The 23850-nt window shown below is 48.4% G+C and overlaps 9 protein-coding genes across 9 annotated transcripts; 5 read left to right on the plus strand and 4 right to left on the minus strand.

Annotated features, from left to right (window-relative positions):
- Positions 1 to 1374: 1374 nt before the first annotated feature.
- Pdw03_6405 (Ankyrin repeat protein) lies at positions 1375 to 2496 on the minus strand (the record flags this gene model as incomplete). Its single annotated transcript, XM_014680036.2, has 1 exon — positions 1375 to 2496. One exon carries the CDS (start codon positions 2494 to 2496, stop codon positions 1375 to 1377), a length of 1122 nt encoding a protein of 373 aa, XP_014535522.2.
- Positions 2497 to 4135: 1639 nt separating this feature from the next.
- Positions 4136 to 5441, minus strand: Pdw03_6406 (Zn(2)-C6 fungal-type DNA-binding domain; the record flags this gene model as incomplete). Its single annotated transcript, XM_014680035.2, has 4 exons — positions 4136 to 4624; positions 4682 to 4782; positions 4854 to 5334; positions 5385 to 5441. 4 exons carry the CDS (start codon positions 5439 to 5441, stop codon positions 4136 to 4138), a joined length of 1128 nt encoding a protein of 375 aa, XP_014535521.2.
- Positions 5442 to 6093: 652 nt separating this feature from the next.
- Positions 6094 to 6402, plus strand: Pdw03_6407 (RTA1 like protein; the record flags this gene model as incomplete). Its single annotated transcript, XM_014680034.2, has 1 exon — positions 6094 to 6402. The coding sequence occupies one exon, from the start codon at positions 6094 to 6096 to the stop codon at positions 6400 to 6402; it is 309 nt and encodes a 102-aa protein (XP_014535520.2).
- Positions 6403 to 7153: 751 nt separating this feature from the next.
- On the plus strand, positions 7154 to 8888 carry Pdw03_6408 (Mannosyl-oligosaccharide alpha-1,2-mannosidase; the record flags this gene model as incomplete). Its single annotated transcript, XM_014680033.1, has 3 exons — positions 7154 to 7828; positions 7886 to 8260; positions 8328 to 8888. The coding sequence occupies 3 exons, from the start codon at positions 7154 to 7156 to the stop codon at positions 8886 to 8888; spliced, it is 1611 nt and encodes a 536-aa protein (XP_014535519.1).
- A 1725-nt stretch (positions 8889 to 10613) lies between these two features.
- Positions 10614 to 12014, plus strand: Pdw03_6409 (Cell wall beta-glucan synthesis; the record flags this gene model as incomplete). The annotated part of the gene is made up of 5 exons (XM_066101339.1): positions 10614 to 10662; positions 10717 to 10795; positions 10870 to 11010; positions 11066 to 11313; positions 11812 to 12014. The coding sequence occupies 5 exons, from the start codon at positions 10614 to 10616 to the stop codon at positions 12012 to 12014; spliced, it is 720 nt and encodes a 239-aa protein (XP_065956422.1).
- Positions 12015 to 12729: 715 nt separating this feature from the next.
- Pdw03_6410 (EF hand associated, type-1) lies at positions 12730 to 14839 on the minus strand (the record flags this gene model as incomplete). Its single annotated transcript, XM_066101340.1, has 6 exons — positions 12730 to 12779; positions 12834 to 12909; positions 12966 to 13452; positions 13507 to 14443; positions 14531 to 14673; positions 14835 to 14839. The coding sequence occupies 6 exons, from the start codon at positions 14837 to 14839 to the stop codon at positions 12730 to 12732; spliced, it is 1698 nt and encodes a 565-aa protein (XP_065956423.1).
- Positions 14840 to 15362: 523 nt separating this feature from the next.
- Pdw03_6411 (Mitochondrial Rho GTPase 1) lies at positions 15363 to 17314 on the minus strand (the record flags this gene model as incomplete). The annotated part of the gene is made up of 2 exons (XM_014680030.1): positions 15363 to 17251; positions 17305 to 17314. 2 exons carry the CDS (start codon positions 17312 to 17314, stop codon positions 15363 to 15365), a joined length of 1899 nt encoding a protein of 632 aa, XP_014535516.1.
- Positions 17315 to 17951: 637 nt separating this feature from the next.
- Positions 17952 to 19375, plus strand: Pdw03_6412 (Src homology-3 domain; the record flags this gene model as incomplete). The annotated part of the gene is made up of 4 exons (XM_014680029.1): positions 17952 to 17994; positions 18077 to 18180; positions 18241 to 19301; positions 19354 to 19375. 4 exons carry the CDS (start codon positions 17952 to 17954, stop codon positions 19373 to 19375), a joined length of 1230 nt encoding a protein of 409 aa, XP_014535515.1.
- Positions 19376 to 20782: 1407 nt separating this feature from the next.
- Positions 20783 to 23625, plus strand: Pdw03_6413 (Telomere silencing protein Zds1, putative; the record flags this gene model as incomplete). Its single annotated transcript, XM_014680028.2, has 3 exons — positions 20783 to 20788; positions 20985 to 23348; positions 23407 to 23625. The coding sequence occupies 3 exons, from the start codon at positions 20783 to 20785 to the stop codon at positions 23623 to 23625; spliced, it is 2589 nt and encodes an 862-aa protein (XP_014535514.2).
- Positions 23626 to 23850: the final 225 nt, after the last annotated feature.

Consider the following 23850-nt stretch of genomic DNA (forward strand, 5'->3'; position numbering starts at 1 on the left):
ACAAGACTTCTCTACAATAGGGATCTAGAGGTCTAGATTTCATGCTTAAAGCACGTGAGAAATCTGGGACTTCTGGCCCAGCGATAGTTATTCCAAGAGCCAAAGGAGGAGACACTTGGTTGCTTCCGACATAATGCATCAATGGAGCGGGGGACCTTGTATGGACGTGCATCTTTCTCTCGAGGACTGTCATGATTGACCGAAGATTGAGAGGTTTCAGCCTTCAAGGCGCATTAAGCATTAGCGTGGCCGTGCAATTCGTTGGCAAGGCACCCATCTATGTCTGTTTATTTGCTACGTGGTGAACTTGTCCCCTATCAATCCAGTACACGCCCACGCGTCTCTACGGAAATCGGCCCTCGCCTCACATTTTATATACACCAGCTCACATCCATCCACAGTCTCCCACAGTCGTCCGCTTTTCCACATATCCCAAAGTAAATCTGCCAGCATGACAGTAACAGCCAATATTCAGATATTTTCTGCAATGGAAATTGAAAGAAAGGATTTTGAGGATGAGGAGTTTCCCTCCCATCTACTCCCGCCCCCCGGGTCTTGTGCAACGATGCCAAGCTGCTTGTCGATTAATCCACGACATTTCCAAAAAAATTCCTTGGCAGACGCACGAACGGAATTACCCAAAATTTCACTTAAGCTAGCTGAGATTTCAGGCCATAGCGCCAATCTATTTGTTCCGCGCTCATTAACTTCGACACTCGCCCTAATTGGCTGCGATTATGGTCTGTATACTTGAAGTAGAAGGCCCCGGCTATAGTATCCTCTGCCACCCCTGTTCATGAGGTAAAATACCCTCATCTGTTGAATTCAAATTGGTCATGAAATCAGGTTAGTGAAGGAATATATCAGCCTTCTCACTCATGGCATTTCCGTTAAGGATCCGAGTAAAGAAGCTGCTTGTATCATCTGACGGCTGTGTCAATCCAGGTATTGAATGAAAACTAGGAAGATGTAGTAAAATTGGGATGGTTTTAGCCACCGCCATCTCTCGGCCAAAGCACTATGTTGACTATCAATTCAATATCACTGCGCATAAATCCATGCAAAGTAAATAGTTACAAGAACAGATTACGGGAGTTTTGAGGCCTGCCAAGATCGAGTTTGCGTTTTCACCGTGTACTTGCTAAATGTGGTTTAAGCGACCTACTTAGAGGTAGAAATATAGATGAGATCTTGAATTTTTCAACAGATGCGTTTCATACTTCAAATGCCTTTGTGGGGTATTCTTCTTCTTGTAGTCTGTCACTAGGGTCCTTCACATTTCAGATAGAAGACAGAAAGAGAGCAGCAACACAGAAATCGGGGGAAAATGCAGGATCAAGATGTGCCGTGATGATCTCAGATGCACCAGACGGGTCAAGGCTTGAGACAAAGTTCTTCCTCGATTTTGTCAATGTTGGTCTTCATGAAATTCTTCCAAAGCGGATCTGCACCGTTGAGAAACTCATGGAACATCTTAGAGGTGAGCGTGATCCCGAATTTTGTCATCCGGGAGATCAGTTCGGTATTTGCCCGAAAGCATGCGTCTCGTATGATTTGCTTAACCCGAGCAATTTCAAAATCGTGGGCAATGATCAACTGAATTAGATCCGCATCACCACCAATGAGGGCAGCATGAAGTGTATTGGGTACTTCGTATGACCAGCCAGGTGTGCTGGTCCCTCGAATGATCTCTCTGGCTTTGCTGGATTGGATTAGCCTCTTTCGAGATACCATCTCAGATGAATCCTCTGGTCGCAAATCGGGAGCAAAGCGCAACGAAAACTCTGAATTATCGTCATTAACGTCGGCACCCTTCTCGAGCGCATATCTGACGACACTTTCCTTGCAGTGCCAGAGTCCTTCGTACAGGATGATTTGTGCAGCATCTTTGACGGTGAGACTTTGATCGCCATACTTGAGGAAAGAGAAGAGGACTTTGAGCACGGGCAAATGACCACGAGCTGCAGCAAGCTTGAGAGGTCGTCGCAGCTTGAACGCGCCTTCGAATAGGGATGGATCGTGAAAAAGCAACCGCTTTACAATGTGCACATGGCCATTTCCCGCAGCTTGTCTCATCGGGGTTTCGTAGTGTTCGTCCAACAAGTTGGGGCTGACGCCTTGTTTAAGGAGAAGACAAACGCAAGAATTCGAACCAATTGCAGCTGCTGCGGTCAAGGGGTGTGATTTTGGGTGTCGTGGAATGACTTTCAAAGACTCGGGGGCATCACGATCGGCCAAATGAGATCTGAATCTATCTCGCCGTGGAATCTTGGCACCGGCCTTCAGGCACTTGCGAATTGTGCCGGCGAGGCCACGTTGAGCTGCCCAGAGGACAACGTAAGCGTGTTCGTGAGGCGAATTGTGTTTGTAGAGTTTGTCGTCGAACATGAGGGCAAAATGTGGGCTCGTGCAAATGAAGGCATTCCGGTCTTGTTGAGAATTCAGATTACTCTCAATCATGAGAATGAGCTCTGTGGGTAGGTGAACAAGTGCCATGCTTGCTCCCGCCAGAGCCAATGTCAAAGTACTGAGGACTGAGAATGTGAGATTCAGGGGAAAGATGATCGAAAGGGAGAGGTAGTCGCAACCATAAAAAAAGACCGTTAGATGGAGGTTAAGATTAAGCAGCTATGGCTTGACCTTTCGCTAGCTTTCGAATGTAGCGATTTGTAAAAGTGATCACGAAAAGCAGAGAAAGAAATTTAATGCGCGACATGAGAGAGAATGGACGCAGTTGAGGTTCAGGAAGATAGAAGAAAGCTGAGCAGATGAATCCCGAGTGATAGAGCAGTGATACTTGAAAGTAAGGAAGGAGATGAAGGTAGACAATGGCAATTGAGGATTGTTCGGACAACCAGGTGGCCTTGTTTGTCAGGCGTCTCTCTCACTTTGCATACACTTTTCAATTGTTCTCGAGGATGAATTAGCCAGAATCTATATTCTAGCCAAAAATCAACTTCCTTTCATTATGGCTGTCAAGAGGATAACGGTGAATAGAGCAATAGACCAATTGAACAAAAGAAATGCATCCTACAACACTGCCCAAGTTGTCTTGTATGCTAGTTCTACATAAGTGATTGATACCTATTATTCCCATTGAAAATACAACAAGAGCTCTAGCCTCGTGATACCCAGGGCTTCAGACTATATCCTTCTCATCCTTGAAGCTGCCTTGGCTGTGCTGTGGTCTCCATTTGCAATCGTCTTAATTGACCGTCGTGATTTTGGCAAACAACCATGTCGACGTTTATAATCTGCTTTGAATGAAAACCTAACATTTAGTCCAAGGGCTTATTAATTCTAGAGATACAACGAATGAAAGTAGATTGTCTTAGCAGTTTCTTCTTCTACTTTCTTAATGTTATGGACTATTTGGGGCGTTCTTCCCTTCGTAGATACGATTCCTGGCCTGGGGGGCTCAATTTACCAACGCAATGACTTCAAAATCCAATCAACAGGCTGTTAACTCCTCATAGTCCCGATCCAAGTGAGCGAAGGTAATCTGACCTCATTAACATGCGTTCCTGGAAAGTGATTTTGGCCGCCGCATGAACGGACTTGAGGAATAGCACGGCCAGATTTGAGCATTTTGGTGTAGAACGAGATATTGATATAGAGGAAAGCAGCGACACAAAGATGTGCAACCCACATTTTTCTCAAAACTCCTATAAAATCCTATTCGGACCCATAATCCGAGATTTTGAGCAATGGCACATGCAACGGCTGACGCCGGGGGCAGGGCCCGACACCCCCGCATTTTTCGTGATATTTGGGGCAGATTGCGGCCTACGCCATTGAACTTGAACTGGCGTTCTGTAATATTTTTGCGCTCATTCTTTACTGCCGCCAACTCATTCTAGTACCAGTAACCATAGAACAAAGGTTAGAGATAAAACTTGGGTGTATTGCACAGCTTTATATTCTCAGATTCTCCGGGGGGGGGGGGGGGGGTTCCTCCAATCGAAGTGTTCGATCCGAGCCGCAATTTCTCCCTCGCCCGTTCCAGCTCTCGGTGTATATTCACATCGTCGTTGATCAAATGGTCACCATAGTAGTCATTCAAGGCGACTTCCACGATTGACCGCAGCTGGGGGTCAGCAGTAATGGCCCATACTGCCGACAGACACATTATCACTTATCCTGCCCCAACAGGTCTGTACAGATTGGACTCCTGGGCATGTCCAAGAGTATCGTTAACAAGAGATCTTGATTCTACCCTGCAGATGTAGTCACTAGGATCCAGTGTCTGAAGGATGCAATTGAAAGCTGTCGTTATTGCGAGACCAATTCCATAAGTGCGGAGATAATGCGCTCGCAAGATCCGACCCAAAAAAGTATCAGTCATGGTACCGAGCTCCGTTGTTTCAAATTCGACCGTCCGCGCTTTCAATTCGCCCAGGAGTAATTTGCATTTTTTATATATTGGTCGAACTTCCAATGCCAAAAGTGTTAAATCTTCGCCAACGCGTACAGCTCGTTTGCCGCGTTTAAGTAGGCCGGGGGCTCGTGCTAGGCATCGCAAAATCTGGCCTTCGGGTTGATCTTGATCAAACTCATTCTTGACCAAGGTATCCCACTCCTCGGGGCTCAGGTCGATGGCATCATTGTATAAGCCCTCGAATAACTGGGGGGTGTGATCAGCTTAGGTTCGGAAAGCAACAGAAGTTGTGACGTGATTTACCACGCTGTCTCGCAATGAGAGGAACAGTTTACGCTCGAAGTCGTCGCGTGGCCCGAAGTTCTTTCGCGCGTGCAGAATGCTGGCGGCCCCTTGCGCATCTCCTGAAATCATTTGCCCGCTGTTTCCGTGAACGTTTGGCATATCAAAAGAATTATCACGGCACATAGTGTACTTGAAGTACTTGCCTGGATCGGGTCATCTAGATAGACTCCCAGGATCTTGAGTGCATGTGAAAACTTAACTAGTGCCGCCGCCGGAACTGGTTGGCGGGTGCAGAAGCCTGCGTGTGCAGTGGTCAAAGCATCAACTGCACGGTCAAGGGCTTCATTACTGCCAAGTCGTCGGGGAACATCTTCTAGGAAAAGGCCAAAAGACCACCACATATTGTACCGGAGGTCCGTGGATCGATTTATGGCGCTGACAAACGAATTGGTCAACGATGTCATATTATTGCTAGGAAATGCCTGTGGCATTGCAAAGAAATCGTTTTCTTCTTCTATTAATCTTGATTTCAGGATGAAAGTTATTTGGCTGCTTTGAGTTGGTTTGGGGGGAAATTGATGCTGTTTGAACTTGAATCGTTGCTGACCGGACCCCACACAGCTCACTTTCAGACGCAGACATCGTCCACAAGTAGGCTGTTTCTCATCGCACTAGATTACTTGTAAGTATAAAATGCTTTGCCATAACATTTGGCACGTACCTTTTTCTTCTGCTTACGACAGCCGTCACAAGCCCGACCAGTTGGGACACCCGGCATGGCGGGGTAAAGACCTGAATGGGGAAAGCGGAGTGTGAATCTCTCCAAACGCACACTTCAGGATTTCAGGGACGTGCCTATCTAGTCCCGAGTTCGCTGTAGAAGGCTACCAAGTCACAAACCGGAAAAGGGCAAGGCCAAGCTGCAACTACGGAGTACGTTGAGGTTGTTTGGCTGCGTAGTCTAACCGTTTCGGGTCAAACGCACCGCTCTCTGAGGCTGAGTTGGGCGTCGCTGATTGGTCTGTTCACAACTATATGACACGGACATCAATTGGGCTGAATCCAATACCACCAGCACAGTGCGATCTCAAATGAAAATGACCTCTTCGGCGATACAAATTGTGTAGATTGGCACACTGCTGAGAGGGTATTTGAACATATAGGCACTGAGCATTTTTTAGATCAAATCGACATGTCCATTGGACTTCATTGTGACCTCATACAACTCGGATGCTGAGGCAAACCTCTACTTGTATAATCCAAAGCACATTTTACTATCTCTTTTTGCCGCCTTCCTTAGTGCGTCTCTATTTCCGCATCTTTGTCCAAACCTACTAAGCGTTTGAAATGCAAAGTTTGAACCCATCAAGCTTGTTCCAACATCTTCAGCCGCTACCGATTCTGGCACGTCACCTTCTTCATCTGCTGGGATGGAGCCCTATTCACCACGAACCAGGAATCTCCACTGCATATCGAGCTACCATCCAGCAAGCTTAATCATCTATATCGGCCTACCAGTTTGCTCAGCCGCTGCATATAATCTCATCGAAAGCCTCATGAACTACCTGCCAATGCACGCTGCCTTCAAACCCAACCATGTCCTCATCTTCATCATCTACGTCGATGCTGGCATGAATGCAATCACAGAAGCAGGAGCAGCCAAGAATGCCTCAGCCGGGTCCGAAATGGACGAACACAAGGCCAGCGGGACTTTCATCGCTGCGGGCCTTGTTCTCTGAGCAGTGGTCGATTGCTTCGTGGTTGGAATCGTTGCAACCGTGCATGCTCGCTGCCTTCCAGCTTTGCAATAACCCGGTACCGGTCTTTAGATACATCGCCAATTTTGAAGGGGTAGTCATGACTTTCGTGACACCGTGGCAAGATCTATTTTTTCGATTGCTTTTCCAATGGCCATCGCATGATTTAGTTGAAACAATGCCAGAGGCACTTGTAGGAAACATGGCCGTTTCAATTGCCATGTCGACTCAGGAAGCAGACGCAGTTCAGAAATTGTGGACCCATGAGATCTCACCTGGACATGAGATCTGTGTTGTTTCGTGTTTTACCAAGCGTACAAAACAACGAATGTGGCCATTTTATCAGCCCTGGAGGTGTCTAATTAATACCACAAGCACTTTCCAATCCCTTAGAAGAATACGAAAGAGTCCATATACTACTTAGGAAAACTAGCTTACTTAAGAGTTGAGCCATTTTGGAGTCATGATACTGCAATCCTGGAAAAATCGAAGGCTTGGCCGTGGAGAAATAGAGGCAGGAAACCACTTAGTTGTTTGATGTTGAATTGTATGCCTGAACACCTGATCCTAACGCAGTTTGCTCTGCTTTGCCCAATGACGACCAATAAATTTCTGTCCTCTTTCCAATTTCCCCAACCCTCATCATCTCTCTCATCAAACCCTTCTACTACATAACCCCTCAATTCTCAAAGAACCCCCAGCAAGAACTTTTCTTGCGTGACGACTTGACGCTATGGCATCTCACCATCTTCGTAGGAACACATCAGAGGTATGGGAGCACATGAATCTTGTCAAATATGACACTGATGCTTCCAAAACATCGAGAAGCGAAAACACCCGCTTGGAGGAGGAGCTCATAACGGCACCTCTATTCTCACTCTCCGCTTGTGAAACCCTGGATACCGAGCACACTATCAACAGAACATTGTACCCACAATATGGATTGCTTGGTATGCGCAATCGATCTTCCAGCAACGCACTGACACAAGAGGATCTTGTGTACGCCAACGTCTCAGCGCCATGGTCTGCGTTCATCTGCGGCAGTCAAGGAAGTGGCAAGAGTCACACTTTGTCCTGCCTGTTGGAGAATGCATTGATCGCATCCTCCCCCGCTGGTAGATTGTCGTCACCTCTGGCTGGACTTGTCCTTCACTATGACAACTTCACAGCCTTTTCCAGCACCCAGCTGTGCGAGGCGGCCTATCTGTGTTCTTCCGAAATTCCTGTCCGAGTTCTCGTGTCGCCAACAAATTACCTTGCTATGAAAAAGGCATATAGAACACTGGCAGGTGGTTCGAAAATGCTGAAGGTTCAGCCACTGTATCTGCCCCAGAAGGATCTGAACATTGCCATGATGAAGACCCTGATGGGCATTAGCAACAGAACTGAGCAGCCTCTCTACATAGAAGTATATCAACACACCTGACATCATTGCTGACAATGCACTAACACACCACACAAATAGGTTGTCATGAAGATTCTTCGGGATATGGCCATCGCTAACCAGGGCAAATCCGGATTTGACTACACCGCATTCAAGCTTCTTCTGCAGCGGGAAAAGTTCTTGAAAGGCCAACTTATGCCTCTCAATATGCGCTTGGAAGTCCTAGAATCATTTTTTGAGCCTGGATCTGTGCCTGGTGCAATTCCCAATGCATCGAAGCCAAATGATGCTGGTGATGCCTGGAAGTTCCCCCCCGGCACTTTGACCATCATCGATTTGAGCTGCCCGTTTGTTGGCCAAGAGGATGCGTGCGCTCTGTTCAACATCTCGGTTTCCTTGTTTTTGAAGAACCGCCAGGACACGGGTCGTATCATTGCTCTCGATGAGGCCCATAAGGTTCGCGGACCTCCGATATCTGGAATCCTTCACGTTGGTCGATACTAACACCTCATTTTAACTGCAGTTCATGACTTCAACTTCACCTGAAGCCGCAGACTTGACGGAGACACTGCTATCTGTCGTCCGCCAGCAGCGACATCTGGCCGCGCGAGTGATGATAGCAACGCAGGAGCCAACTCTAGCGCCGTCCCTCCTTGAGCTTTGCAACGTGACAATTATTCATAGGTTCTCGTCCCCGGCTTGGTTCACGGCGATCAAGTCACACATCGCGGGAGCTGGAATTGAAGAGCATGGCCGAAACACCACTGCCTCGTCGGCCATCTTTCAAAAGATTGTTCGTTTGCCGACTGGCGAGGCTTTGGTGTTCTGTCCAACAGCCCTGCTAGACAGTGTGAAGCAAAGCGACCAGGAGAATGAGGAACTCTCAAGTGTTACCTCTTCCAGTCGGCCAGATACTCCAGATGACCCGGTCTCTGTAGATAGCGCTCAGATTACATCGACGGACTCAGAATCTCAAGATGAGCCTACTTTCCATGGGGTCATTCGGCTCGGAACGGCATATGCGCACATTCGAGTTCGGAATAGGATCACCGTTGACGGTGGTCGCAGCATGCTTCAGCGTTAAGGTGTCCCTTAGGTTGAAATGGGGATGCCAGTTTCATTTACCGTGCATGAGAGTCCCCCGCTCTGGGATGAGCTAGTATCTAGGTGGTGGATATTGTGTGCTACCTAAAAGTGACAGGTGATCAATACGGTGCTTGAAATTCTGTCCTAATTTTTCTTGTATGCAGATGTGTTTCTGCATTCTGTCCTTGTTTAAAATCGAAATCTTACTGATTCACGTTTCATTTGTTAGACGAATAACCTATCTTGACTCTACCCCAGTCTTTCCATTTAGATTCCCTTGCACATTCCACGTCATATTTGAGGCTTGGTAGAATGCTGACGACGACTTTTAATTCCAGAAACCCCAAAAAGAGACTACTAACATCAGTGGGTTAGACAAGATGCACCGCGAAGCCAAACGCAGCGTGGCCTGACCGTGGAAGTGTCGGAAAGCACAACCCGATGCTCGAGACCGATCGAGAACCTTTGATTACGACAGTCAAGACAAGAATCGGTCCCGACAAGTAACCTGGATACCAAAGGGACTATTTGAATCTCTCCCGGCAGTTGTCCAATGAGTGCTGTTCTGACCTTGTGTTCATTCTTCGTGCAACTTGTGTACTCCAAGAACCCCCTCCTAGGCAACCATTTGGAATCCCCAAAGTCTTGCTGAAGGCGAAATTTCCTTTGGACCAATTTGTCTAAACGACAAAGGGAGTTGGATATTTACCATCATCTCATTCTCGTGCCGTGGACCAGGAACTAGGTTGAATATTTGAAACACCTCTTCCCAGGACTTTGTCCTACCTACACTCACAACGACCAAGAGTACACAAAACCCAATGCTTCCGGTGTGTTGAGACCTTTCGGAGCCATTGTCCCACATTTAGTCAGTTGACGGGTGTAATAGAAGTCAGTGATTAGAAAGTAGTTATCGAATCAGCTTTCGGCATCCTATCTAGGCGTGGCTGCATGGATACACCAAAGGGCCAAAATCAGACACCTGAGTTAGGAGACTTGATATAAAATTGTAAGCTTCAGGATATTCCCATAACCATAGGAGTTTTCAATGCATGATCCGCAATCAAAATGCCCCCAAAGAGCTATTTAACCCATGAATCCCTGACATTCGGCAACGAATCCAAACGGGCCGCAGCAGCCATCCCAGGGTCCCGTGCCCCCAACCAATGACTATGATTGCAATGAATCTATTCATGGGTATTTAAAATCCTTTCCCTTGCAATACGGACAGGAACCATGACGCGCGGCCGGTCAAAATCGAAGATGTTGTACATCATGGGTGGAATCGACGAGAGATTCCCATCTTGGCCGAAATTGAAATTGCAAGCTACAGAATCAGCAGTTCCTCCTCTAGATCCCTTTGACTGCAACCCAGTAGTGTATTTACATCACAGGAACAAGAAAATGAGGTCTTTGCCAGATTGTTTTGTGCTCCGATTCTCTTTTGGGAGCACAAGGGGGTGATGGATCAAGGCACCACAACAAATCAGCCCAAAAAATAAAAGAGTACCATTGAAATTTGAGAAGACCCTGTGAGAGATACAACCTTCTACGGCTGTTATAGAGACTATAAAAGTATCACGCTCGCATCTTATGTTGCCCCTGGCTTTGATTTCCTTCCACCCCACGAATTTGATATTGTGGCCCGACCTTCCAAGATTGGCAACTATTTCCTCAAATTACTTACTTCCCTTGATATTGGTTATCACTTTAGCCAATCAAAATGCGGATTCACGTGATTTCTTTGGTGGTTCTGGCTGCTGCAGCTGCCGGTATGGCAACTTGTCTGTCGGACATACAAAGAACCCTAATAACTGTTAAAACAGGTCTCACTGTCACCTCCCCACGAATGGGGGAGAAGATCGACCCTGATATGCCCTTGACCATCAAGTGGCAAGCTGTCACGTAAGCTAATTACTCGAGACGCCCAACAGCCTCTTGCACTGGCGATTTGCTAACTCAAAGGACAATATCAACAGAACGGACCCAGAGACCTTTAGCATCGAACTGGTCAATCAAAATGTTTACCCTCCGACAACAACCGTTGTCGCAGAAGATATAGACACTTCCAAGGGCTCCTACACTGTGAAAGCCAAAACATTCACAGATGTCGACGATGGGTAGGTCCAATTGGATTGCATTGTCTTTGAGCCACTGACCTAATAGTCCATATAGAAAGGGGTATCAGATCAACTTTGTCTCTCCGACCAGTGGCATTCTGGCCCAATCTCAGCAATTTCGAGTCACTGAGCCTGGTGAAATTGCTAGTAGTGCTAGTAGCTCTGGTAAGGAAACCAGTACTGCGCTTGAAACTTCGTCTGCCTTGATTTCTTTCGCGTCGACTAGTGATATAACCTCTTCGGCTCTTGCTTCCTCGACTACTTCATCTTACCTGTCTTCGACTGCTACTCACTCCTCCATCAGTGCGTCTACCCCTACCTCGTCCTATTATTCTACTGCTTCCTCTTCAATTTCTACCCCTACAACATCTTCTTTTATGACCAGTTCTTCCGCAAGTGCGTCTACCTCTTCCATTTTCTCTCCTTCCTCTCCGGAAGAATCCTCAACTTCGTACACGTTTACCTTGACATCTACCTTGAAGCTTACCCTTTCTACTTCCTCCTCAGTCTCTTCTATATCTACACCTTCAGCGTCTTCTTTCACTACACCAACTTCCTCTACTATATCCACCTCTGCTACCCCGACCACTTCTTCTTCCATTACCACGTCTTCCATATCCCCTACGAAATCCCCACATCTTCCTACCTCGACTTTCAAATCAAGCACTCTTTCTTCCATATCCCATTCTACACCCATTTCCACTACCCCTGGTTAGTAAAAGGCGGAAAGCGTAGCTTCCGAGACAGCATTTTGCTCTTCACCCACTACATTGAGAAGACAAAGATTAACTGTATCTTCAGGATCGACCTCGGTTTCAACAATTTCCTCGACTAGCTTATCCACCGCAACCCATTCGAGCACTACGTCCACCACCACTCGCAAGACAACTTCGACCACAACCTCCACTGCTACCGAGTCGGCCACTACCACCTCGAACGCTGCTGCCATCGTCATGCCCCCTGCTGGTGGTCTGCTTCTGGGTCTGGTCGCTCTGGTCCTTTAAATCCCGATGTCGGTGATGGGTGATCCGGCTCTAGGCAGCTGGCCAGCTGGATGCCCGGGAGCTTAGATACATGAAGTGGAGGAGATAGTTTGGGGGGATCTGTGGTAGTTCCTTTGGACAAAGTCGATTATTTGGTGGAAGAAATGTGGAAGTCGGGGGTATCTTACCAGTGATGATTTATTTGCTTGATGATGTTGATGTTGATGATTTGGTCTATGGACCTATGAAATGCCCTTTACATTAATGAGAAATGCGAGAATTCTACGCCTTGTTTCTTAAGATTTTGGAATTGGATTGTCGATCACCTTTTCGAGTTGGTCATTTCTCCCTATGAATTTAATTATGTTGCTAATTAGGGGGAGGGAAAGAGGAAAAGAAATGGACTCGAAGTTCAGGGGCCATCAGTATGTAGGAAAGCTGAGATCCTCGAGTGTGGTTTTGTTGATCGGGCTTACCGTCGATTGATTCATAGAAGGACATGGAGAATAGCCCTTACACATAATGAAAATCTATAGATTGAAATGGGTAATATAGACATGAAAAGATATCATAGGTGTCAGAAGAGAAAAAGCCACGCTAAAAGACTAACCCCCTCCCCAATGGTAACCTCCATGGCTTCCAAGATCGTTGAACCTTCTTCGATTACATGAGGTATTTTGCAGGGGGTTCAAGACATCCTGAACCGAGAAATGGGCAGTGAGCCGCAAATGGAGCATCATGATTTGACAACGCTGTCACTGGGTCGATCCCAAGTGCGAATATGGCCTGTGTTAGAAGGTTAGTATTGTTCGGTACCGAGCAACCTCACCATACACAAACCTTCAAGAGAGGAGGTCAAGATGCAATCTTTTTGGAAGCCAAGCCAGCAAATAGGATCTTCGCCGACAATTTTGGACTATGGACCAGTTAGTTTTTTAAGGCTGGGAAATTTGGATGTCGACCCATGCTTACCATGATCGGGGGCAGAAGAGCTACTCGAGACCGGGGCTCGACTGGGTGACTCGCTGTCTGATCGATGCCTTCGGTGAACTTATTTTCGGTTTGATTAGAGTTCGAGCGCATACGGTTGTCGCCACTGTCTGCACGGTGGCGGTTGGCAGTTTGTGAGTTTGGCACGACGACACTGGATCGAGTTCGAGTTGAGGATTGATGTGCCCGGGGACGGTGGAGCATTCCGACGCTGAAATCCCACAGGAGAAGGCGGCAGTCGTCGCCGACGCTGCCGAACCGGTATGTCTTCTGGTCGCAGCGCCAAGGGTCGAATGCTACCGACGAAACCCAGGAGTTGTGTCCCTGGCATCTGGCAACAACCTTACGCTCGGGGAAAGACCATATTGTCAGTAAATCATCCTGGCCTCCAGTTAAGATGTATTTGCCATCCGGGGACCAGCAGACACAGATCAGGCCGCCATAGTAGCTGCGGAATATATCGAGTACCCTAGATCGCGTTAGTTGGAAATCATTCTGGTCTCTAAAAATAGGGCAAACGAACTCCTCTTTCAAGTAATCCATGAGCCGCAGCGATCCATCTTCGAGAACCACGGCCAGATGCCTTTGATCCGGCGAGAAGGAGAAGCTTGAGATTTTCTGGTTTGCCATTTTCCAAAATGAAACCGGATTGGTCTTCTGATTCTTGGAGTTCACAGACTTGAGGATTTCCAATGGTAATCGGCCAACCTCTTGTTCAAAGTTGGCGTTCACCTCGGGGGTGAAAAGGGCATCCTCTTTCTCCTTGTCGTACACGACCAGAACGCCGTTGGCGTGGGACGCGGTGAACAGGTTCTCAGACCCAGGCAGCCATTTAATATGGGTGACGGGGGAGTTATTGATCACTCCGTTCTTGTTGATCCGAGCGTACTTCTGCGACATGGGCTCATACCAAATTATATCGCCCGCAGAAGACCCCATCACAATGTCCAAATGTGATGATGTCTTGGTAACTTCGTTGATATCGTGACAGAGCATGTGGGCCTTCGTGAAGAGAACTTTGGTAAGATGCTCCTCTTTTGTAGGCGAACTGAGGTCGAGCCACTGGAAGGCTCGGTTGATATTCGCAAAGGCAAAGATACCATTGGAGTCACGGTCACCCAGTCGCTTGGCAGATGTCTCGTGGGTGATGACTCGCGAAACAAAGGAAGAACTGCTTTTGATTATGTTGTTCTTGGGCTTCCTTCGCTTCGATGCGTCCTTCGCTGCCACCGGTGGCGTCGCAAGCGCGGGGTTTCCATCTCCAAATTGGGGAGCCGTAACAGCTGACTTCAAGAAAGTTGGGGGCTTCTTTCGAGGGTCGAGGGTAACAAGAGATAGCTTTACGCCAGTGGTAGGGGGTGTGGGTAGCGTCGCAAGAGGATTCGGGTTGATTATAGGAGCTTCAGATGGGTGGGGAGGCGGTGTTGCGAGGAGAAGGTCATCCTGGAGGATGTAGGTTCCTGTCGTAATACGAAAGGTAAGCTATCTCGGAAATTTTGAAGGAATTGGGACAATTTGGAATATCAGCGATCGCTAAGCACTCATACCCTCACCAACTTGCAATGAACATCCACGTTCCGGGCGGGTAATGGTATTGTTCGTTTCCACAACAGGGACGGCCATACCATTTGCTGCCCCCGCCGCATAGGCGACAGGGATGGTATAGCGTGGAGGGGGAGGGGGAAGGACGCTGCTGCTAGTATCAGCAAGTGAAGTGATTGTCTGATACCTGAGAGTAATGCAATTCTCTCAAATTAGGTTGGTAGTGGTGAGAAAATAAGCCTCGGGCTTACAGATTGAAAGCTGTAGGGGATTGGAAGATGTGGGCGAGTAAAGAAAGAGGGTGCTCACAACATGATTAGACGTCACTCGCACAAGCCTGAGATATGGTGTGACCACCGGCGCAACCTTGGATCAGATAAGGCAAATGCGCAAACTCTGCCAATTCTGAGATCCAATTTGTCCAAGCTTTCCTCTTTCAATCTTGTAAATCGATGTTTGCAAGCTTATATGTTTTGAAAATGAGTGATGGACGAATTGCGCAGGGGGCGACAGCAAGACAAGGTGCGCAATAAGCCCAAGAATCACAGAAATATATATGCACTCGATGAGATGTGTATAATGATAGCAGGGTTCGAGGTTCGGAGGTTGAAGGTGTCGAAAGTACAAGTCGAAGCACGAGAGGGGGAGGATCAGCAAGGGTTAATGATGTCCGGGGTAACTTTCGAGCGGAGAAGAAACCGCGTGCCTGGCGGATGACCGGCTTAACTCCGCAGCCGGCTATGCGCTTGACCGATAGTCATGGCTGAGAGGGAAGAATTTTAGATCATGTTTACATTTCTTTGGACATTATGCTATTATAGAACATGAACGGAGACCCTAGTTGCCGCTACCAACTCGTCGCCAGATCATCACCGCCGCAGCGCCTGCACAAACGACCGCTCCTAGGGCAATTCCCCACGACATCCATTTGCCCTCCACATCCTCTTCGCTACGCGGGAAAGCGGTGCTTGGCTCCATGGCAGCCTCGGCAATATGAACAAATACTTCCTGGATAGAACTCCACGTAACACTCACGTGGAGCGGCGGACTAGGCATGTTCAGCATAGCTGTGTATTCATGAGGTTGGTGCTCGGCTCGCTGGGTCGTCCGATCCAGGTCGGCCTTGAGAGCAACAAATACACTGGGGAGCTCCTCCAGATGAGGATATTTTGCCAACAGTGCAGGAATGTAGGAAAATGAGTCCGGATCCGAGGAATCATACGCGTAGGCGATTACGTCGCACTGATCCAGCAGTTTGGACTGATTTTCCAGCAAAGCAGGTTCCAGCTCACCTAGTTCATCCAAAATCAGGTAGCACTGTTTCCCGCCCGGAAGCTCCACAGTGTTCACTGCAGTGCGTGGTTGGATGGTAGGGTGGTAGGTGGCGCTGAATCCACGTGAAAGAAGTGCATCGAGCAGGGCCGATTTTCCGGATCCAGGAGCCCCTAGAACATGGCATTGGACAACGTTTCGTCCCACACGGCCTGGCCGCCTACGTTTTCTTCGTGGCCGTGTGACTTTCAGCGCCGCAGTAGTAGATTGGTCGTTTTGATCAGAGGGCTCAAAGCCCAGGTATGCCAAGTATTCGAGGGTGGTTTTAGGAGACAAAAAGGTAGTCATGCTCCACTGAGCAAGCCAGCCTTGTAGTGTCACATGCCCTGCCTCATTGCGGACTGTGGAGGATGGGAACGAGCCGTCGGCCCATGATGCAGGCAAGCCCGGGGTAGGAGCAAACAAGGATGCAAGTTCAGCCTCATTCAAGCCCCCATCATTGTCCTTGTCCGACAGAAGAAAGAGATTCACAAAGAATCGGTAGCCTTCGGGTGAGAGTTCAGCAGAGGCGAATGGCGGCACTTCGAACTTCGGGTGTAAGAATTTCTCCTGCAGAGAGAGGTTATCTGTGTACTGGAACGCTCGCAAGATGATCCAAACTGTTTCATGTCGCCCTTTCTCCGAGTATAATCTGTTCAGATGGAGGAATCCTTGGCAGTCAATGCCTGACTCCGTAACCGAGTCCGGATAGGCTTTTTGAATGGTTTCCTTGATGTGATTGAGATCCGCGTCGTTCAGTGGTTTGGAAAAGCACCGGACTTGGAAATCTTTCAGCTCCTTATCGGAAAGATATCCATCGCGATCTTTGTCGCAGAGATAGAAAATTCTTTGTAAGGCTGCTACCGCAGCAGGTTTCAAAGCTGCCTCCTTGGAGTCGAACAACGGCGCAATTGGGTGCGTGACAGCCTTTTGGCAAACGAAGAAGGCTTCATTGACATTTCGATGCTCCCGAGCACTCGTACGTATACAAGAGTCAATTTCTTTAAACTCTGCCATCAAAGGAAGCATCTCTTCCTCAACCACTCGCGTCTCACTATGACCAGTCGCCAGGTCCGACTTGTTGGCACACAAAACCACTGGGACATTGACACCCAACGAGCGAAAGTATGGCAGCCAAAACAGAGCTACCCGTTCATAGCTGTAGTGATCGGAATACACAAGGAGAATCACGTTACATTTCCGTATCTCTCGCGCGAGGTTATTCCGTTCTTGGGGAAGGGCCGAGGTATCGACGACGGTCGTGGTGGTGACGTTCTCGGGGGTCCCAAGAGTCGGAGGGATGGTGATTTGGGGAAGAACGGGTTGTATTTTGTTTGTAACAAACACACCCTTGACGAGTGAGGTGATGAGACTGGACTTGCCAGTACCCTCGTCACCGCAAACGCAAATGCGGACTTGGTGAATTGGCCTGTCAGCGGCGTTTCGAGGAGTGAGATATTGAACATACCTGGTGCCATTTTCGCGTCTAGCGAGTCACGTAATGATCATAACCCAAGCATGACCTTGCACTCAAGAAGTGTATGGGGTGGACAAGTTCCAAGGTTCCGAGGTTGGATGAGACAATCGCGATACGATAACACTTGGACAGTCTTGGCGCCTAGCTCTGGAGGGCAACTACACGTTCTACAAAATTTCTTTCCAGTGTCCATGCAATTTCTATGCGCATCCGGAGATAGTTGCTTTGCTTAAAAATCTCTTTTCTCTCGATTTCCCTTTTTTCTATTACGTTTAATAGAAACTCCCAATTTATCAAGCAAAACTCGTCTCGCTCGGCCACTTTTAAACACCGACACAAATGTCCTGCTCAAAAAAGTGAGATATCAAGGTCTAGAAATTATTAAGGATTTTTGATCTTCAGTTCACTGTCGATATAACTTCTTGAAGGTATCTCCAACAATGTACTGTACCTAGTATTGATCCAGTCTCGTTCTGCGAGGTACCTCTTGAGCCTCGCACGAACCGGAGTTGCCGTCATCAGCTGGGATCCACACTGACTAACCGTTACCCTCGAGACACTAACAGCTCTTCATCTCTCCCCGTTTCTACTTCCCCAGTTGACTTTTCGTTCATTTACCTCGATAGTCACCAGACAGGATGGGCTTCGGGATTAACAATCCGCTGCCGGCGTCTATGGCCAGTAGGTTTCATCAATGCCCAAAGCCCACTTCCCCGCAGTCGTGTGCTGTACATCCGGCTGACAGTGGATTCTCTCTTAACAGGCGAATGCAAGAAGGCTGCAAAGATATTGACATCATTCGTTGATCCAAAGCAATCATTTGGCCCCGACAAGGTCATTCCCCCAGAGATTTTGGCCAATGCAAAGGTAAGAAACTCATTATGCCGCGGTTGGGAACATCCATGACTAACAGACCTTTTCCTTCAGGGTCTCGCTGTTCTCACGGTTCTGAAGGCCGGTTTCCTTGGCTCCGGTCGGTTTGGCTCTGGTATCGTTGTCGCTCGTCTTGGTGATGGGTCCTGGTCGGCTCCTTCAGCCATAGCGACTGCAGGTGCTGGAATTGGAGGACAGATTGGATTTGAGTTGACCGACTTTGTCTTCATACTCAATGATGCTGCTGCTGTCCGTACATTCTCTCAAGTAGGAACACTAACCCTGGGTGGTAATGTATCACTCGCTGCTGGACCGATTGGCAGAAATGCCGAGGCGGCTGGCGCAGCCAGTACGAAGGGCGTTGCGGCCGTCTTCTCCTACTCAAAAACCAAGGGTCTTTTTGCCGGTGTCAGTCTTGAAGGTAGTATGCTGGTGGAGCGCAAGGACGCCAACGAGAAATTGTACCGCAGTCGTGTCTCCGCGAGTCAACTTCTCACAGGCACCGTGCGCCCCCCACCAGCCGCCGATGCTCTGATGCGCGTGCTAAACTCCCGTGCATTCCAAGGAAATGCGCGGACCTATGGCGATTCCATGTACAATGACATTCCTGTTTATGACAGCAGCCATGATGATGTGGTCTGGGAGGGACGCAAGGGCGATGCCTACGGTCAAGGTTCCCAGCGTGGTCGATCTAACACCAACCTAAATGACTACGACTATCGTGATAAGCCCCGCCGTACGAACAATTGGGCTGATGATGTATATGATCGGCCTGCCTCAGGGCTTGGTCGTTCCGCGACAACCCGGGCCCCTGCCGGCGATTCATTTGATGGCTATGGGCGCAACCGAAGAAACACTGCGCCATTTGAGGAGGATTATGTCTATTCGGATCGCAAACCTACCCGTCCAACTGCCCCTAAACCAGTCTTCCAGCAAAAGACTGGTGCAGCCCAATTGCGATCAGACCAAGCTGTTGCGCTTTTCACATTCGATGCGGATCAGGAAGGTGACCTCGGATTCAAGAAGGGTGAAATTGTTACCATAATAAAGCGGACGGAGAAGGCGGAAGATTGGTGGACTGGTCGCATTGGTGATCGTGTGGGCATTTTCCCCAGGTAAGAACTTGCTCCTTCTACTATCTACAATTGACAGCTAATTCATCCGTAGCAACTATGTTGAGGCTACCTAATTTTACGCGCGTCCAATGCTGATCCATGTAGCACACACGGTGATGAACCCTTGATGCACATTTCTCCGAGACTTGATGAACATGTGTCCTCCCAACCCTTGCCATACATATATCCTGGCGTATACGGATTCGTCAAACTCTTTTCCGTCCTTTTCTTTTTTTTTTCAGGTCCAAGTTGTTGCCATTCTTCAGCGTGGAGTTTCTCGTTCTCATGCTTTTCTTTCTCGTTCGGTGGGGCGGAGCTCAGAGATACTGTCATCTTGGATCTTTTCGATTTTTATGCAAAGCATATCTCATCTGATTGTGATTTCCTAGAGCTTCTTATTCCACCCATGTCTCATGCGTCTCTTCTCGGTCTCTAAGGTTGAATACGCCTTTCAACTTCACATTTTGAGCTTGATACCATGGTTCCAACATTGAACATTATAATCCTATGTACTCAGGTCTCACTGGTCGAAATCGTTTGCATTCTGGGCTGGACCTTCTTGTGTTGATGACTTGTACGAACACTTGCATGGCATATCCAACTATTTTCTTCGGTCCCCGGAGAAGGTTGAATCAAGTAACACGGCGTCGTATGGAATCTCAGGTCCGACCCCATCTAGCCCATCCATAAAGGGTTATTTGGACAAACGATGATGCCTAGCGGCTTTGGCAATGGGTAGTTTGCATTTCTAATTTGCTTTCAACCCCGGTCAAGGATGAGTGTAATGAGTACGAGGGAGGTGATCATTTCAGCCCTCGAGACACATGGATGTGGTGTCACGAATCGAAGAAATATGTTGCAAGTCAGTTCTGAAAGGTAGGTAGTACCTACTTATTTGGAGTGCGATGTTAGAATCCGAACTAAAAGAATGTACCACTGAAGCAAAATTGACGTCGAAAAAAAAGGAAGGGCAAGAAAGAAAAGGAGAACGTGTACAATGTAGGTCCACCATTTTCCCCCCCCGTTTATAATGTGAGTGGAGCCAACAGTTCTAAATGAATAAAGATCTAAAGGACCTAATAGATTGGAAAGACCATAAATTCAAGATGAAAAACGAACTTCTAGATATAAACACTGAATATTAAGGAATTTCTTTTGGAAGAGATCAAGATAGTCAGGTGCTGCGGAAGTTGTGTACTCTCACTCTCTCATCTGCTCTCCGCCCGCTAAACTCCCATCCTCCATTCCTTTCTTATTTCCTCTCTCTCAAAACTTCTCGGCCCATGACGCTCATTTGGACTCGGTAGCATCCGAATGTCTAGCACGCTGCTATCGGCTCTTTGTCTTCATTCCTCTTTCCCCGCTTCGATGACCCGTTCCTCCTCGCTGTCCAACGTGGTTGACACTGCCCCCTCCTCTTAAGCTTCTGCCTTTCGGGCTCCGTCTTTGACGTCTTTTGGTTCCTGTACAAGTGGCTTTCCATGCAGGTGCGTCGATTCTCCCGGTTCCTGTTCTATGGTTCCCGTGGGCGTGAATTGTCGTCGAACTCCCCTCCTCGACCTCGAACCCCTCAGACACACCACATTCCAGTGGAATTGGACCCCTTTCCATGGATCCTGAGAACAGCAGATCGACTTTAAACTGACGCATTGTTGATTCTAATGATATTCTGTGCGCATTCAGGCTTCCACGAGTGCCCACGAGGCAGGCGGACACGCGACGCGGAGAGGTCATGCCGCCCATCTATCGATTAGTGATCCAAGCCACCATGTGACGGAAGCCATCGGACACATGTACGACGACTACGATCGTAATGATCCGAGACGCTTGAGTTATATAACCTCCTCTCTCAACGAGTCAATAACAACCATCCCGCTCGCCGCCGAAGGATCTGAATCCTCTCTTTCTCCGTCCTCGCCACTGCATCCATCCTCGACAGGCGTCCAAGCGAAGCAGACACATGGAAACCAGCGGCCGCCGCTTGTTGCAAATCGGTCGTTTGACTTGGAAAGTGATCCGGGTAATGCCGATAGCTCTCGACTGCCATCGGACACTGCAACGTCCTCTTTTCCTCTCAATGATATCGACTACGAATCGAACCCTGCAGCTGTCGCTCAGGAATTGAACAATCTCGCCGCGATTCGGCGCATGTCGATGGATGTGGCAGCCGCCGGTGACCCTGACCTCCCAGGCTTCGCACCACCCTCGCCCTCGGCCGACGAAAATGACGCCTCCCGGTTATTTTGGGTTCCTGCGCGACTGCACCCTGAACTGGCACCGAAAGAATTCAAGTCGTTTCTCGATAGCAAAGCCGACCAAATCAAGCGCAGATCCAGTGACTATTCGACTCCGGGTTCCGAACGTCAGGGGTCGGGGAGTGGTCTTAATCGCAAACGATCGATGTTATCGAGACAAATCGACAGTCCATCGGGTTATACAGATGGCGCGGATCGGTTGGAACGTCAACGCTCCCAATCAACTAGGCGAGCTGGCATGTTAAGTCCCAACCTGCAACAGTTGGAGAGCTTGGTTGATGATTCGAACACGGTGGACAAAGAACTACTTGTGCACGGCATGCATAACATCGACATCGCAGGAAACGAGGACATGCCGATACTGCCACCCGCACCTCTGGGAAACAGCCTACGCCGGTCAACGCGGACACAATATAAGAAAGCTGGTAGTTTGAAAAAGGGTGAAAAGTTGCCCTATTCTAAACGAATTGGACGGGGGACATCTGAACCCGGAGGGAGTGATACAGGAAAACCGGTTTTTATATCTCAGGATCCTACAATTTCGGGGCTCACTGGTGTTTCGACTGATCCTTCCCCTAAACCGTCATCTCATGGCCCAGCTTACTCCCCAAGTTCACCCGTGAGTTCGACTTTCGATTCAATCATCGATCAGCCTGAGGCCGAGCAGGAAGGCTTGCCCACCTCTGGTGGGCAACCGGATGCAACTTTTGATCAATCCGATTCAGGAGACACGATTAATCCACGGAAATGGCACTCTCGTGTCAGCTCGAATGGCCGATCTACCTCGAATGCAGCCCCAGGTGACCCGAAGATTCCTGCAATAATTGAAACACCTCCCACCACTGAACCCAACCGCGTACCCAGTCCGCCTTCGCAGGGTAAAGTGTCACCAGATCATGCCGCGGCATCTACACCGTCGTCAAAACCCACGCCTTCGCATGACCTGGCACCAAAACGTCCCAAGAATCCTCGCCAGCCTCCTCACGAACCTGAATCCTCACCCAATGACTTAGCCAATAACCCTCAGATGATACCTAAAAACAGTAACCGCACCGACAGTCTTCCACCCATCCCTACCATTTCAGAAGAACGCAAACCTGAAGAACGAAAATCTGAGACCAAGAAACCAAAAGACAAAAAGGACTCCGATGGTAGTCGCAAGTCTAGTTGGCACTGGTTGCTGGGCAGCGAAGAAAAAGACAAGAAGAAGGACAAGGATAACGACTCGAAAAAGATTAAGTCAAAGATTGTCGACAAATCCCATGACAACACACGTCTAGACGTTTTACAATCATCTAATGAGAGCACTTCGCGGGGACGTGAAGGTCTTGTTGTGGACCGCCTTGATCCGAAGCTCGAAGAAGAACGACGCAAAGACGGCGTCAGGAGGGCATCGGGAGACTCAAAGAAAGAAAAGGATGGCATTTTCTCTTCGATTTTTGGCGGTGGACGAAAGAAGCACAGTGTTGAAGGCCACCACCGAAAACACTCATCACGAAACCTTTCTCCTGATCCCCCAATGCGAGTACTTCGCGCCGACGTTGATTATCCATGGTCTCGCTTCTCAATTTTGGAGGAGCGAGCTATTTACCGGATGGCCCACATCAAGCTTGCGAACCCCCGAAGAGCTCTGCATTCTCAAGTATTGCTGAGCAACTTCATGTACTCATACCTAGCCATGGTACAGCAGATGCACCCGCAGATGTCGGTTGCTTCATCTGGATCATCCCAGAGATCATCGAAATCAAGGGATCAGCAAGCTGAGTATGTGCAATATCAGCGGTACCAACAGGTCAGCAAAGATGCCTCTTGCCCCGAGAGAGAGCAAGATTACTAACAGTCTCCCACAGTCTCAAGAGCAACAACACTATGGAGAAAGTGCCTATGACGATTCTTCCATGTACGACTATGATGACGATCCGCATGATCGCCATGGTAGCCATTCGAGGAGCGGCAAGCAGGGCTACGAAAATGGCCAAGCTTACGGCCCCGGCCACCAGCCGCCCGAACATTCGTCCTTTGGCGACGACATCCAACTCGATGACGACGATGACGATGATATGTGGTAAATCTGGGGCTGGCATCCTCACTCGTTTCATATCTATTTCCCTTCCTTCACTTCTGCTTCCTCGTTTTTAGCAGCGCACGGAAATACCCATGCTTTTTGTTGGTTCAGGATGTTCTTAGAACATGTACACTCTAGCCACGTTCTGCCGTTTTCATGCATTACCCATATCCTTTCAAATGTTTCTTGATAATTCCCCGTGTCCCAATTCTCAAAGGGGACTCATATT

Source organism: Penicillium digitatum, chromosome 2, assembly GCF_016767815.1.
Source record: "Penicillium digitatum chromosome 2, complete sequence".
Taxonomy (NCBI): domain Eukaryota; kingdom Fungi; phylum Ascomycota; class Eurotiomycetes; order Eurotiales; family Aspergillaceae; genus Penicillium; species Penicillium digitatum.